Source organism: Neltuma alba, unplaced genomic scaffold (assembly GCF_004799145.2).
Source record: "Neltuma alba isolate B1F8T4 unplaced genomic scaffold, ASM479914v2 tig00000993_pilon, whole genome shotgun sequence".
Lineage (NCBI taxonomy): Eukaryota > Viridiplantae > Streptophyta > Magnoliopsida > Fabales > Fabaceae > Neltuma > Neltuma alba.
In genome coordinates this window covers 1-16,016 of record NW_021632286.1, presented here as the reverse complement: position 1 = coordinate 16,016, position 16,016 = coordinate 1, and the positions used below count along the sequence as shown (strand labels likewise).

At 37.4% G+C, this 16,016-nt stretch overlaps 3 protein-coding genes across 3 annotated transcripts; 1 reads left to right on the top strand and 2 right to left on the bottom strand.

Moving 5' to 3' along the window:
• The first annotated feature begins 1,867 nt into the window (after positions 1-1,867).
• LOC114749724 (copper transporter 5-like) lies at positions 1,868-2,819 on the top strand. Its single transcript, XM_028938272.1, has one exon. The coding sequence runs from the start codon at positions 2,126-2,128 to the stop codon at positions 2,567-2,569; it is 444 nt and encodes a 147-aa protein (XP_028794105.1). The 5' UTR covers positions 1,868-2,125; the 3' UTR covers positions 2,570-2,819.
• An 876-nt stretch (positions 2,820-3,695) lies between these two features.
• LOC114749687 (G-protein coupled receptor 1-like) lies at positions 3,696-8,438 on the bottom strand. Its single transcript, XM_028938233.1, has 9 exons — positions 8,149-8,438; positions 7,168-7,199; positions 6,911-7,080; positions 6,551-6,645; positions 5,792-5,893; positions 5,649-5,705; positions 5,153-5,296; positions 4,720-4,790; positions 3,696-4,314 (listed from the first exon to the last, which is right to left on the bottom strand). The coding sequence occupies exons 1-9, from the start codon at positions 8,329-8,331 to the stop codon at positions 4,209-4,211; spliced, it is 960 nt and encodes a 319-aa protein (XP_028794066.1). The 5' UTR covers positions 8,332-8,438; the 3' UTR covers positions 3,696-4,208.
• Positions 8,439-9,442: 1,004 nt separating this feature from the next.
• LOC114749678 (serine/threonine-protein kinase RIPK-like) lies at positions 9,443-12,198 on the bottom strand. The gene is made up of 4 exons (XM_028938224.1): positions 11,503-12,198; positions 11,197-11,332; positions 10,902-11,038; positions 9,443-10,787 (listed from the first exon to the last, which is right to left on the bottom strand). The coding sequence occupies exons 1-4, from the start codon at positions 11,884-11,886 to the stop codon at positions 10,296-10,298; spliced, it is 1,149 nt and encodes a 382-aa protein (XP_028794057.1). The 5' UTR covers positions 11,887-12,198; the 3' UTR covers positions 9,443-10,295.
• Between the last annotated feature and the right edge of the window lie 3,818 nt (positions 12,199-16,016).

Here is a 16,016-nt window from a genome sequence, read left to right as displayed (position 1 = left end):
TATATATATTAATGGTTACTACATGTATAGCGAAGGACCGAAGTGGAATGAAGAGTGAGGCATAAATTATTGGGGGCTGCTTTGTTATATACAGTTGGGCCCACACCAATGGCTGGAAAATTTGAACCAGAAACAACTTCAAACCACTGCCATCAAAACTATGGTTTCGAGTTCAAAACCATAATTTTATTCCAAACCATGGTTTCAGATTTTTTTCTCCTGCTTGGTTGGCTTCTTTCCCAAACTATGATTTGGGGAGAAATACAAACAGGCTCTAAATTCAGAAATGCTTTCTGTGCAAATGACAAGAGGAAAAGAAAATGTCTTCTTGCTCATTACAAAATTGATTCACCGGCTTTTGGTAAACACGAGGAGTTAGAATTCTTCTTCTGATGAAATAGTCATTCATTTTAATGGTACCTCATTTTCAAATAACTTTTTTCATGAAGACATTAAGATAATGTCACAGAGAAACTTAATTGCCAAAAAATCCTCTAAGCCCTCATTGTTTTTTTTTTTTTTTTTAACCAGAAGCCCTCATTGTCATTAGACTATTCATGGAGACCGATTTGTTATTTGCATATTTTGGTGATTCTTATCCCAATGATTAAGTTTTAGTATAAAATGACAAAAATGCCTTTGGAATCGCTCCTTTTTCACTAGCATAACATTCACCAACAGCTTATGACCGGGAACCGGTGATTGGCTGGCATGACTGCTGGCCCTTCTTAGAGCCGGGAATCAGGGCCGGCCCTTCAGGGCTGGCGGGCTTAAAAGGGCTGGCCCTCCAGGGCTGAAATTTTAAAAATACTCCAATTTGTTAAGCCCGGCCCTTAAGCTACAGGGCCAGGGCCGGCCCGCGGGCTTTTGGCCCGTTTAAGGAAAAATACTATTTTTTTATATTTATCAATTTTTTTATAAAAATATAAAAATAAACCAATGAAATTATTAATAAAAGACATAAATATGAATAAAATTAAGTCATAAATATAAAATATCATCATATATAAATATTCATCAACATCTAAGAACATCTAAAACATTCATTAACAAGATAACAATATCTAAAAGTTTTATCTATAATGCAATTGTGCAATAAATAAACACTATCATTAATCTTTTGAAACTTCATCATCACTATAATTAATTACTTTTCTTCATAAGTATGCTTTTCTTTCATAACAAAAATATCAAGTTTCTTCTTTATAAGAATTTTATTTTTGAATTTTGCAATCTAACTATTATTTTACTTTAATGTGAGAAACATTGTTGTTGAAACTCATGAATTTCTAATTCAAATTATAGAATCACAAGTTATATAAGTATAAAAATATTCTATTATCAAATATATATATATTTAAAAATATCAACGCATATAATATAAATCAAATCATTATTAAAGTTTAAATTAACCGATTTTTAAAAATTTAATTGGATAAATTATTGTCTAAAACTAAATTTAATTTTAAAATGATAATAATAACTAAATATTTGAAATATTATTAACAATGTAAAAAATTAATAACATTAATATTATATAAAAAATTTAAAAAATAAAAAATTATAAAAGGGCTTAAAAGGGCCGGCCCGCGGCCCTCCAGGGCCGGCCCTTTTAAGCCCTCGGCCCTCCAGGACTTGTTTCTCATTTTAAGAGAAAAATATCAAGCCCAGCCCTCATAATTTCAGGGCCTAAACGGGCCGGCCCACCGTTTTCCCGGCTCTACCCCTTCTACCTACGATGTTACAATGCCAACTACCAAAGTGGGGAGTCTTGCGTTCGGCAATTTTATTTTATGTGCTTTATGGACGTACTGCCTTTTTTTTTTTCCTTTCGATAACGAGATGTACTACGCATTGGGCCGTATAGTCGAATTCCCCAAACAGCCTTGTTGGTAAAAGTAATGAGGCACAGAAGGATGGCACAAATTCGTAAATAGGAACTTCCCGGGGGTATTTTATTGAACCCAAAATCAATGGCATAAAGTCGTACATACGACGGGTACTACAGTTCCCGTTCTTGCATCCAAATCTCTTCTGTCATCATCTCCAGACCCCAGTTGATCAATTTTCAGACTTCAGACGTTGTGGATTTCTCCCGTGGCTGATTTTCCATCAACAAGCCAACATGATGCACATGACCTTCTATTGGAGCAAAAAAGTGACCCTCCTCTTCGACTTCTGGAAAACCGATTCATGGACGAGTTACTCATTGAGTTTGCTCGCGTGTCTCCTGGTCTCTGCTTTCTACCAGTACCTGGAGAATCGCCGCCTTCGCCTGAAGGCTATTACATTTGAGACGCCTTCTTCTACGACGCCCCAGAATCAGATCCCACTCCTCCGACAGAATCTCACCGGTGACAAGGCCAAATTAGGGGTGAGGTTCGCCGGAGCGTTGCTGTTTGGGTTTAATTCGGTGGTCGGATATCTGCTGATGCTGGCCGTCATGTCCTTTAACGGAGGAGTCCTTGTGGCGATCGTGGTCGGTCTTGCTATCGGCTACTTCTTTTTCAGGTCTGAGGGTGACGAAGGAACTGTTCTAGTCGCTGACAGCGCCTGTGCATGTGCTTAGTAACTAAGACTTGGGAAAGATCGATGTTGCTTGAATTACCTATCTACGCTCACGAATTTATGTCAAATGTATCACACCTTTTTTAGCCCTTTATTTTTCTGGGAATTTGAGATCGGTGTTGTGATGCGTGTGCGTCTTTTGGTGTCCATAAATATGTTTCGATCGCGGACTGCAAACTTTAAATTTTCATATGGAAATCATTTTGGAGTAGTTTGGTTTGGTTAGCGTAAGAAGGGCAATTTTTCCAAACGTAATTACGAGAAAATTGCACCCAACATTTTGGTGGGTTCAGAAAAAAGCGATTTGCCGCAAATGGAGTGTGTTTTTTCCCTGCTAATGAGAAGAGCGGTTTAAAGTTGGGAGCAGAAATGGGGAATACATATTTCATTTAGCAATTTGCAGAAGATGTTTCTGTGGCAGACTGCCGAATTGCTGCAAACTGATTAACGAATTTGCTTGTACGTATTCAGTACTTACCATTGCCGCGCGAGCCTCTGATCCCCCGGTCCCAGCATACGGTGTCAAAATAAAGAAGCTTCCTTCAAGTTGACGACGGGGCAGAGGCGCCCCACTCCATCGGCACAGCAGAAGACAGACAACATTGGATTTATCAAGAATGGACCGTAAATAATTAAATGATCGATTTTTCATAGGACATCCGATAACATTGTTGTTGAGAAACTCGAAATCTTTTATTAATCAAATTATAATGATAATGAAGATAATAAACTATCAGGTTAATCTTTCTCTTTTGGTGTGGAGGAACCTCCAAACACCACGTACACGTAGTAAACGGCTCTCTATATAGATGAGGATCTTAGATTAAGTGTAAGAAAACACTAATCTAACTCTGCTTACTAATTAATTAACCATTATTCCAGCACTGCCCTCTTTTCTTCACATGGGCTTCCTTTTCCAACTATAAAATCAACATTTTAATAGTTCAGATTTAATTATTTATCAATTTTTTTTTGGCGCATATTTAAATTTTAGTAGTTTGGATCTGTTTTTTTTTCGGTTGTAATTCAACATTTTAATAATAATTTAAAATATTAAAATCTTAACCATTAAAATAGTCATCTAGTGGTTATGGTTATAAAGTGAAAAGGAGGGAAAGAGGATGATAGGGGAGGGGGAAAACAATCCCCAGCCGCCACAAAAGGCCTTTTGATTACCATTACTATCCATTCTTGTAACCAACCAAATGGGTCCTAAATACAGTGCAGATATGGAATAAAAATACTAAAATAGGGTGACAATTTGGACGTGCATCCATACCATACTACAAAAATATGAATGAAACATTCTATCTCAAAAATTAGAGAGAAATACATGGACATATACAGAGATGCTCGAAATTAGGACCTGCAAAAGAATAACAAAAGGAACAGAAGTTTAGGCTTCCATTAAAAAATTGCACTTGCGGCGGCAGTCACAAGTGGGTCTTTGCTTGAGCATAATCATAGCTTCCCGACACATCAAAATAAGTTGCCTCATCTGCTGTTGTCTATGACAAGATAGGTACCAAGCTTGGGCTGGCAAAGCAGATTTCATAGCGACACCCACATGATTCATATCAGCGAGCGACACAGCAAAGCAACAAATAACATGGAATGGAGGATTATACCATGTCCCTTCACTATCGTTCGTCTTCAATTTTTAATGAGACTAGCTCACTTTCTTGTTGTTGATTTCTATACTTCGAATTATTAGGAAGCCATCTGCAGAGTCTCTCTGGCAAGAACCTGGTATATAAAAAGAATAAATGTCTAGTTGTTTGTTTCAATTGAATGAGCTAAAAAGAAATTACGTGCTTACACATACACCATTGATTGTCTTCTTAGAAAAGGAACAAGAAAATAAATTAGTGATTCTCAATCTACCGGTCAAAATCCAAAAACCTCAAAAAATAGATGATAAGTGGTCTAAATAATATTCTTCCACCCAATAGCCACAAATCACAAGGTTGTAGATGTAGAAATAAGAATGACAAATGAATGACCTGGAGAAGATTACCAAGAGTTGGAAGAATATGACGCCACGAGTGATTCAGTCAGTAATAGACTTGAATCTTGCCAGGGCTTGCATGGAATATAGAAAGCAAATTGGAACTTCTCAAGGAATATAGATAAAATATAAGCAAGGCTTACATGTTTAGTCTCTCAAAAATTGCCCGACGAACAGAAGAATTGAGGCCATATGCTATTGAGTTGAAGAGGCCCTGCAACAAGTGGAGGGAGTGCCAAAAATTAGCAATACATTGTACCTCATGACACAGAACCTGGTGTTCAATCTTCATATGATGTAAAAATCAGTAGTACAGGATGCCAAATGCACTGCACTAATTGGAAATGGCATTTCCGACCAAAAAAAACTTTTGGAAATGGCATAATAAAACATTTTTGTGTATTTCAATGGCAAATACTTCCTTTGTGCAAAATTATTCTGAAAAATGATTCAGTATGCCGGTTCAGCTAGGGAAGTTCTACAATATTGACCACATTCCATGCTAACAGGTTATAGAGCAATAATGTAATAATGTGAATATAGCTGAAAACAGCAAGTACAATGATTTTAACATACCATGAGGGCAGCCGTTCCAACATCTAGAAATGAAAGCCAAAAGATCTTATGGTCAGGTTCAATAAAGTCATGAATGCGGTTGATAGTGCCAAATGCAAAGGATCCTATCAGAATCAGAGGATAGTATCCCCAGCGACTCACAGCCTGCAAAGTAAAACAGGGATGCTATAATTTCTTTATAGAGGAGGAATGCAGATGAGACAATAATTATAGTTTCCGTTTAAGCAATTCGTTTGAGCACAAAAAATAACATGGGAGATTGATAAATATGCCACATGACAAGAAGGGAACATATAGAAAACGAATAGCCAAACAATGAGAATTCTAAGATTAGAAATGTTAACAGCAGCTAGTAACTGCTAAAAGCTTATCCTATGTTCACTTATTGTCGTTTCCCCTCCTTTTAGTTAGGAGTGGGAAGGAAAGAAGAGTTCCTCATCCACATGCATGGATTTTATATTTCCGATATTGCACAAGTAGCCAGAGTATAAAATACCTTCATGTTATCTCTCGTGTCTGAGACATAATTTCGGTCTGAAATACCAACTGCCATCTGAAATTCGCAAGAGAATGGTAAGGTAAAGGTTCCTGAATCAATTAAGCATGGAAAAAAAAAAATCTGCAAATTTGAGCACATACACGGGTTGCATTGTTCAGCATGCGTATTACTTGAAAATATGTAAACCCATTGTAAAGAATTGCACCCCAAAGTGGCATATAAAATGTGATAAAATGAACCGCCTGCACAGGAAAAGAACTTTATTTCAGAAGATGAAGAGAAAGGGAGCTATTTTTATGCTACTTCACAAACAAGGTATCATACTCAAATTCAGTGCAGCACAAAAGTTGCAGAAGATTGAGGCTTCTCTTGTCGTTCTGCCTTTTCCCTCTTGAACCGTATAATATTTACAAAAATGAATTTAAAAAAATTGATGTAAAAAACAACAACATAGTATTTATTATCATCAACTTCATTTAGATAAAGTCATCATGGCAACTCAGTGTTTCTTATCACCAACTTCGTTTAGATAATGTCATTATAAAGAGCATATAGGCCAATCATAAAAGTAGAGATAGAGTGCCACACTGAATTTTCAGCAGAGACTTAAACATTTGCATGGATTTTTTTTCCCAGTCAATTTTAGCTGCATGACATGCTGATAATTAGGAGTTTGGCAACCATGCCTTCATTTCAACATTCAGCACAATTTGTGTTCATAGCATGAAGCATTACATTCAAAAGCAAATGGAAGTATGGAGCCTTAAAAAATAACATGAAATTGAGATATGAAATAAAGAACTCGTCGTGTTCTTTAAAATGAAAGGCTAAACTATATTTTTGAGAAGTTAAAATACTTGAAAATAGAGCCAATCTAACTCTTAGTAAATAATACTTGCCTTCCCAGTGCGACCCATTTGACTTGAACACCATGTGCCGAAATGTCTATGGTCATTACCAAAGGAGCGAATGACTGTCATTACTAGGGAGGTACCTATAAATAGTAAAAATTTCATCAAATGAGCTCCCTGCAATTAAAGACTTAAAATAATTACAATAATGAGCAGAAACTGGAAACAAAAGTGGAACTAGGAAATCAAATGTATAAAATCATATAGTCAAAATGCACAATAAATTGCTACTAAATTTTAATTTCCAGATAACAGGGTGTTGAAGAGATACTGGATGAGGAGATTATGGCAAAGTTGCCCATTCCCCAAAGTTGACAAATGAAAATTTGATCATCCACAAATACATACCCCAAACATATAGATGAAACATGGCCTCCAAATCTTCAACATCTGTTTTGTGCCTGACAACAGTGCGATGAAGGGTAAAAGCAATTGTTGTAGTCCATAGGAAAGATGCCACACAAAAGAAATGTGTGCTATAACTCTGAGCATAACAAAAGAAACCTTTGGATGGGTCCCTAAATCAAAATGAAACTTCCATCAATGAAGTAAGGAACAACTTAACATACATATGAAGAAGACTGCACTTGATTCAGCAGGCATACCCTACTATGTTGAAGAAACTGCAAAGCATGTCCTGCAGTCAAAGAAAATGTCACATTGGAGCACTTTACAAAAGGTTGAGTACTGAAAAAGAAAATGCGGCAAAACTAACAGACAGCCACAGGGCACAGGCATGACTGGTTTCCTGAAGTTCAAAGGGAAATAATCTGAATCACACAATAGCATTAGTAGCGCTGCAAATTAAAGAGACTAGGGGTAACAGGACAGATTGCTGAAGTTAGCTGCTCAACTCAAAGTATACTTATAATGCAATTAGACTTTTCAATAAAAGGCCGTTTTACACTTAAAAACCCAGGAGTCAAGCCAACAACAAGCAGGTTTATAGTTTGCTTTGCCTGTAGAAGTTTATTGTAAATTTGTAATTACCAGGTCACGTATCAAATCAAATATTAAACATTTTTAACAACAGTTTAATATTTAGACTCCTAATTCCAGTCCTAATCACAATTAGGTAAATCACATTCCCCCGTGGTTTGGCCGATATCAAATTGTTCCATGTGGTCTAGAGTGCCTCATTCAACTCCTTTATGCTTTGTTTCATTACTGATTAAGCACCTTGAGTATTTTTTTGTTTCTAATTACAACCGAAATAATCACGTGAAAGTTAAACTAACAAGCTATGTCATTGTTAAATGATGTTTTACCTAAACTAACATTACACAATTAAGATCGTGCCCTTGATCCTACAAGCTCTGCAAAAATGTTCAAAATGTAGGAGAAACTTTATCATTTTAACCTTCACTTTTTTCAGAAAATTTGCAAGTAAAAGTAAGAGGTTGATTGTGGATCCAATTCAAGTTTCGACACCAAACTGATGACATATTTGAGAACTACCAATTAAAAGCCAAATGAAATCTTGCTAACAAAGAAAGATTTATATCAGGCGATAACAAGAAGAAATCAGATCTGAACATCAGCAACAAAATCCGAACGATCCAAATAAGGTGGAATGAGATGCATACAGAGAGGGCAAGGTAGAAAACAAGTTTGAAGGAAAACTTGCGGAGCTCCTTGAATAGGACGTAGCAGAGCACAATGAAGCTCGACCCGACGAAGGAAAGGCTGGACGCTCCGGTGTTCACGGCCGACAAAATCCGGCGATCATTCGCTGTAAGTGCGCCGGCAACAGACACTAAGGTCGCCATTAGCCCAAGTACCAATCCGTGTTGACCCTCGAGGCTCTATTTCTGCTTCTTTCGTCTTTCTCTGGTTTTCAGTCGCGCGCGTAAACTGAATCAGAGTCAGTTGGCTCCCAAAAAAAAAAAAGTCGAACCGGATTCTTAGTTCAAGTTCGCTTTTCGTCCCCCATATGAAAGTGATTAAAATTACACAAAAAAGGAAAATTTAAAAAAAAAAATTGAAAACAAAATACGACGTCGCATCATGTGATTGGCTTTTTTTTTTTTTTTTTTGGGCCAGGTCGTTTTGTCTGATGGGTTACGGTGCTTGCTTGTTGTGGTTGACGAGAATGTGAGCATTGCCGCGCGGGTTCGAATCGCAAAGGCCATCTGAAACTGTCGTTTCTAGTTAGTTTCCCCCAAGGCCCAATCCTTTTAAATTAAATCAAGAAAGCATTTAAGTGAAAGAGTCCAAGAGGATAACATGATGACAAGAATGAGGGAACCAAGAGGGCGAAAAAAAAAAAAGGATTTCTAACCATCAAACAGGCGGCTAGCTCATCTTTAGTCTGGGAGTTATTAGTTATTAGCACTATCCATTTGACAAGTTCTATTAATCCTAATTACAAAAGGTTATCATCAAATCTCAAATTAAATTCCAACACTACTATGACATGGGCAGAAATAATTGACTAAATTCTGTTAGTCGCAGGTATAAGAAGCATCGTAATTTTGCACTCATCTGCTAAAACCATCTCTTTAGCAAAATTTATCACGTTCAAGTTAATTCTATCCCATGCATGTACTATCATCCTAATCAAGTCATTGTGTACTGGTCAAAAGTTCACAGTACCCGCAATCAAGCACCTAAAATGGTCAATGTTGTGAGGGAGCAAGGAACTAGATATATTATAATATTAGATGAATTGTTAATTAAAAAAAAAAGAATAAGAAATGGACGTTATCTATTTATTTTGATAAATAGAGATGAGATGAAGATGATAACATCAGGGCTGATGGCTGCCATGGGGAAAAATCAAGCAGTAGTGGTTGGGCGGTTGCGGAATTTGCCAATATTCCCGCATCCACGCTTCACACACGACATGCAATAAAGCTCAGGCGGTAGGTATGCTTGATGGGAAGCTAAATTGTAAACTAATATACATACATATATTATATATACACCACTTTATGGATTCCGATGGTTTAGTGTTTGTCCATTTATTCGCTGAGATCAACGTGAGTTAAAGGCAATAGCTTAGGTTATTTCCAAAAAGAAAACTTTACATCTTATGACAAAATCCTTCTCACCTATTTAACTCGCATAATATAAAATAAGGTTACTTCAAAACCAAGCATTCCGACTGTAATGTTATACTATTTTCCATCCCAAATAGAAGGTTTAATTTGTTATATTCCAACATTAACTGCGATGCTTACTTCTCCTTGAGTTGTTCTGTCATTGTCATCCCATGCGGACTCATAGTACGTCACGTCGAAAAATAGGCATGACCGGGTTTCCACTTGGAACAACTAACCAGGCTTATTTTCTACTTTCTCGCACCAATAAACAATACAAGGATAACGATTTCCTTCCCTGTGGCTGCCAGGAAGGACCTTTTAATCATTATGTTAACCCCCGTCTTTCTCCTCCACCTACTGACGAAAAGTCGAAAGTTCCCTGAACACGCCTCTTCTGGACTGATACTTAAATGTACACGCTTTATGCCAAACTTTGCACTGAATAACTGTGTACACTCTCAAACCTGAGAATCTTGTTTACCCCTCCGGACAAATTGCATCTCAAAGTGGTAATATTATTTTCACCTCAAACTGCATCCTCCTTGGCGCAGCTTTCAGTTCCTAGCTAATTCTGTATACAACTAATTACTTCCAGCTTCATAATTATGAAGATCCACACATCCTTTACGGACCAAAATGAGAAAACCAAAAAAAGAATTACTATCTGGGTATACTTTCATATCACTAGTTTACGCTTCTTTTTGGCCTTCGCTTACGGCCACATACACGAACGGTCCTATGAAAACATCGTCAAAGCCCTGAAGTGTCTCCAATATGGCAACCACATCGGACATGGTGGGCCTCGGTGTTGGGTGGTGGCTCAAGCATTTGTAAGCCAAAGCAGCCACCTTGCGAGCTCCTCTCGCAGGAAATTGACCTTCCAATCTGGGATCTATGACTCGATACAGCTTTTTGGGATCCCTTAACATAGGCCTTGCCCACTCCACCAAGCTATGTTCTTTGCTGGGCCTGGTCTTATCCACCACCCGTTTCCCTGTGAGCAATTCTAACAGAACCACGCCGTAGCTATACACATCGCTCTTCGTTGTGAGGTGACCTGTCATGACATACTCAGGAGCAGCATAGCCATGTGTTCCCATTACGCGTGTTGTTACATGTGTTTCTTCGCCTTCCGGACCATCCTTTGCCAGCCCGAAATCTGACAGTTTGGCTGTGTAATCCTGTGTTTGGAAATTAAAAGTTCATTAAGTGAATTTGTATTCGCCGGGAAAATTGCAGATATATATGGTCAGAACTCAGAAGTGATAACAGAGGGGACAGAGCAGAGAACATACCGAATCCAGCAAAATGTTTGACGCTTTGAAGTCTCTGTAAATGACTGGTTTATGTACTTCGTGAAGGAAGGCCAGGCCCTTGGCTGCACCTAATGCAATTTTCATCCTGGTTGACCATGGCAAGACAGCAGAGTACCCTAAAACAACGGAATCAGGGTCAGGCATGGTTGTGATTTGAACTTAGCTTCTCTCTTCGAATCCGTAACCAGAAAGTTTTTGGTTCTTTTCTGTTTTGATTTGGGGGGAAACATCAAGGGGTAGAAAAGAACAAGTAGAAGAAAGAAAAGTAACCTACTTCTGAAGAGCTGGTTCTCCAAGCTTCCTCTTGGCATGTACTCATAAACCAAAAGCCTATGTTCCTCCTCATAACAGTACCCAATCAACTTAACAAGATGCGGATGCTGCAGCTGTCCGAGGAAGATAATCTCTGCCTAAAGAAGCAAATATTTTCCCAGTTAGTATCGAACAGTTCCGTCAATACTCATATTTCACTAGCACTTTTGAGTTATTTTATTCTGTTAAAAAAGCATGCAACCTTAATATTGGTGTGTGACTAAGGAAGAAACTAATAAATTGTAGTCAATTGGTTGAGGGAGCTAACCAGCCATTCCCTATGACCTTGCAAGCCACCTAGGTCGAGGCGTTTGACAGCTACAGGCTGAGCTTTCAATCCACGCCTAAGTTTGTCATCAAAAAATCCCTTGTGCACGGGTCCAAACCCTCCTTCACCAAGCAGATTGCTCCATGAGAAATTATGGGTTGCCTCCCTAAGCTCCTCTAGGCTGAATACGTGAAGTTTTGAACCGGCAAGAGAAATTGAGAGATCGTCAATGGCTTGAGATGAGCTGGAATTGCTTATGTCCGAGAGGCACAACCTCTGAAATGAACCTCGTTTCAAAGGTTGTTTTTCCTGCAAGGTGGGGTAATCGGTCCTGTAACAGTTTAGGACGAAGATGATAGACTTCCATGTAATCTTCTTAGTCATCTAGCTAGAACCGATATGAGCAATGCTACGATATCCGATCGACCTTGGCAATGTGTTTTTCACTAATCAGACCTTTGAAAGTGGTTTAATCAGGAGGACGGCATGGAAGCTAAGATGGAATTTTTTTTTAATAAAAATGGTGACTTTGGAATATAGAAGTGAAGGACGAGAAATATATATAATACGTGCATTCACCTACCACCCTAAGGAGAGAAGTTCTGGGAGAGATTCCTTGACTTCTTGATCTCTTGTAAATGAATGCCAACAGTTTCACTATTGTGCATGAACGATATTTCATTTAATAACATTATTTCTATTCGCTTTTATTTTTTAAACATTAATAATCATAGGTATGAACGTATATCTTCAATTAATTAGTAGACAAGTATCTTGCCTACCTCTTGACTTCAATGTTACCCTAAACTCTCTCCCCCCACCCTCCACACAAAACAAGAACACATGTACAGTTTCCATTTTCCTCCCATGCCGTCCACTAATGGAGCTTGTTTAGTTGTTGATGTACATCCTCCGGGAAGGTCGCAGAATATTAAAGATTTGCCATGGGAATTTTTCTAAGTGCTATTATATAAACTAGCAAGTCCCATTATCATATCCTTGTTGCACACATCAAAGAGTTTGTATCTTGTGGACATCTGCCTCGTTTTAACAAAAGAAAAGTGGCATGTCGTGGGTTGATGAATGTCATGTGTTAACGATTTGATATTTCCCAGTTTTTGGTTGGTAGTGTTATCTAGAGTGTTTATGGTTAGGATGTCAATATCAGACATTGGCAACTTGACAATCAGACTCTTGTTTTAAAATTCTTAAGGTGGTAGTCAAGGATAGGTTCTAACTCATTGCAACGCATTAACGTGAGGCTAATCAGAATGGGGTTTGCCACTCGTTTTTCTTGATTTAATTAATAATTAAATATATCACGTCCATATATAATTAATAATTAAAACCATTATATTATACGCGTGTCTGCGCCAATTCGGATCAGGCACGCACATTCTAGAAGCAGACAGGTTCAAGCTGTGACTCCCAAATGGTCGTACGCTCATAGAAGCTACATATTGAACCAAACGAGGAGCAGCAATAATTAAAAAGAAAACAAAAACAAATATATATGGTGGCATTTGCCAAGAGAGTCAAAAGGAAAGGGTGAACAAATCAATCTAACCACAACCACTTCATGAAGAATCTGCGAGACACCATAGAATTAACTCGTTAGGAAAAATCAAACTCACGCAAAGGCTATTATTGTTTGACAATTACGCCTCTGCCTCGTTCTCATCAAAGCACGAACGCATCCTGTTGTATAATTAGTTTAGCACTTGAAATATATAAAAGGAGATGATAATTATTTTTGTAAGAGTTCTAATTCCATGGGTTATGTATTTTCCCAGAAAATGCTCCTCCATCACTAGCATGTAATTAACTAGCTGATAAAAAAAGAAATGAATGGTGGAAGAATATAATAAGGAGAATATAAAACTGTCAACGTGACCAAATGTAAGTTCTGCCCTGATTAATAATAAAAGTAGTAAGGGTCCAGAAGGAGGGAAGAAGAAAGAAAGAGATACTCTATAAAGAAATGAAAATGATTAATGGTTGGAGGGCGACGGAAAGTGGGGTCAGCGTGGATGAACAAGATTCAAAAACGTGGCCCAGTTTGTAAGGGTCGTTATCCAGGGCTCGAAGTTGGTGAAGGAAGATGTTGAAATGAACGGCTTAGTATAGTAAAACCTTCGGCCTGCATTATTCCCAACTTGCCCCACCCAACTACGCAAGCTAAACGTGCATGTTATGGCTCTGCATTTCTCCTTATACTCTGTATGTATACAAAGAACAGTTCTGGAATTGAACATTGAACTGAACACGAACCTTTCAATATGTTATTTATTCATCCTGAGCAAACAGTTCTGTTTCATACAATCGTAACTGGTCAGTGGTCAAGCGGTGAGGCGGAAACTAGAAAGTAAGGGCACGGCAAAGTTGATAGCACAATCTAGTATGAATTCTTTATCTGTACACTACGCTCTCTCCTATTTTTCTCGCACAATCTGTAATTCCTCTCTCAGAATTAATGACAAATTTAAAAATTCCAGTTGTGAATGGAATTGATTTAATAATAAAGAATGTAGGGGCAGCTGGTAGCTGCCGCCTCAGCCATTCCATTTGGTGCTGATTCCTGTTAGGAGATAGAGAGGGCAGGGAGGGTTTGTTAATTTGCAGATTGATCGGGCCATTCAGCGTTATCGGATTTAGATTTGATTAATTAATAATAAATATGGAGAAGTAATGACTGGGTCCCAGAATGAAGCCAGAGAAGCAGATCTTTGTTAACCTTGAGGCCGAAGAAAGATATCCAAACCCCTTGGGACAGACAGGTGTCCGTTTCTCCTAGGATAGGATATTCCCACCACGCATAATGTTGAGGATAAAGATGAATTCTAGAAGTCTTAGTTTGGAATCAGAATTTGTAGTTAGGAACTGGATATTTACGACTACCAGCGGTCCATGGCATAAAAATTACTTAGATTAAAAAAAATAATTAAATCAGTTATTTATAATAAATATGTATTGTCTTTCTTAAAATATCTTTATTAATCAAGTGTATTGGTTAGAGCTATTATTATTACAAAAACTACCTTGAAAAAAATGGATAACTATAAGAGAAAAAATAGATTGGGGTCTTATATTTAAAATCAAAACAAAAGTCAAATGAGCTTTTATATTAAGGACTGAAGGAAGTACTACCTATTGTGTTTAACATAAGAACTAGTTTGACATTTAATTTGATCATGAATATAAGAATGCCAATCTACTATCTCTCATATTTATCTATTTTTTTAAGATACTTCTTGTAATAGTTACATATGTTAAAGATTTTATTACATAGTGATTCTATCTAATAAACATGATCACTAAAAATATTTAGAAAAGACAACATGATTAGTAAGATTATTTTAGATAAAAAGATACCTATTTATTATAAATAATTAATTTAACTAATTTGTTTAATTAACTCAAATTAATCATTTTTATATTAAACATGCAAAAGTTTTGGAACGTTTGGTGTAATGTAAGGGAGAGTATGTTATACGCAAACTCCACGGCCACAGCTTCTCCTTTCCTCCACACATTATCCACGAGGAAGCTTTTCTGATTTCTGCCGTCTTGTCTGTCTCGTACTATGCTCCCAGTGTTTTCCTTCTCCCAAACTCAAAGCCGCCGCGCCTGTTCCTTTCTCTACCTCGTTCATGCACACGGATTGTCGGATTCGGTGCCACGTTATAAACGACATTTTACTTAACCATCCACGCCAATTATTTAAACCTTTTTAATTTTACATAATAAATTAATTTGAAAAAGATAAACGCTTTTAAAATTATTTTAGCTTAGATTTTGACACTGATGAAAATATTGTTAGAAATAGAGAACTAAAATATCATTCAACTTGAACGGTTTTTGAGCAGTCCATGCTGATCATTAGTCGTCACATATCATGAGTAGAGTCTCTACGGTATTTACTTCGAAGTCTCGCGAGTTCTGCATCCGGATTTCTTCTTTTATTTTTGTTTTTGGTTGTCCATAAGATTTCAAATTCAAATATGACAGCATTCCTACTCATCCACTTTCTTCCTTATTTGGATTTAAAACTACTCCACACGCACGCCAATCGTATCTAACTGGTTAAGTTTCTTTTTGCTAACGTCAGACGAGTCTTTTTCACTTTTGATGACAACAATTTCACGATGATTATGTAACTACTCCCGTGCTCGTTTGGAACTATTAAAAGTTGGACACGTGGAAACAAAAGGAAAAGCAGCCAAGAATGAGAGGCCGAATTGAATGACCAGTGCGTGATGTGGCTCTACAGGTAAGCCATGGTTGTTGGGGGTAGTGCGATCAAATGTTAAAGGAAGAACAGGACTTTGATCGAGGAAGCCCAAGTTTAAAGATAAAAGTCCAACATTTTAAACGAGGCATTGGAAACCCGAATGACGACGGTGGGAATATAAATAAAGCCCTGCGTTGTTTGAGAGCCCAACAAAACACGAAGAGTTAAGCCCATCTATTTTTTTGTAAAAAAACATTGTTTTTTAATGAGTCCAGCAAGGATT

Coding starts and splice junctions, on each gene's coding strand:
- LOC114749724 (XM_028938272.1), top strand. CDS start 2,126: ATGATGCACATGACCTTCTATTGGAGCAAAAAAGTGACCCTCCTCTTC.
- LOC114749687 (XM_028938233.1), bottom strand. CDS start 8,331: ATGGCGACCTTAGTGTCTGTTGCCGGCGCACTTACAGCGAATGATCGC. Junction 7,081..7,167: donor AGTTTCTTCAACATAGTAGG/GTATGCCTGCTG, acceptor ATTTTGATTTAG/GGACCCATCCAAAGGTTTCT. Junction 6,646..6,910: donor GTTTCATCTATATGTTTGGG/GTATGTATTTGT, acceptor TACTATTTATAG/GTACCTCCCTAGTAATGACA.
- LOC114749678 (XM_028938224.1), bottom strand. CDS start 11,886: ATGACTAAGAAGATTACATGGAAGTCTATCATCTTCGTCCTAAACTGT. Junction 11,039..11,196: donor GGAGAACCAGCTCTTCAGAA/GTAGGTTACTTT, acceptor CCGTTGTTTTAG/GGTACTCTGCTGTCTTGCCA. Junction 10,788..10,901: donor CAAACATTTTGCTGGATTCG/GTATGTTCTCTG, acceptor TTCCAAACACAG/GATTACACAGCCAAACTGTC.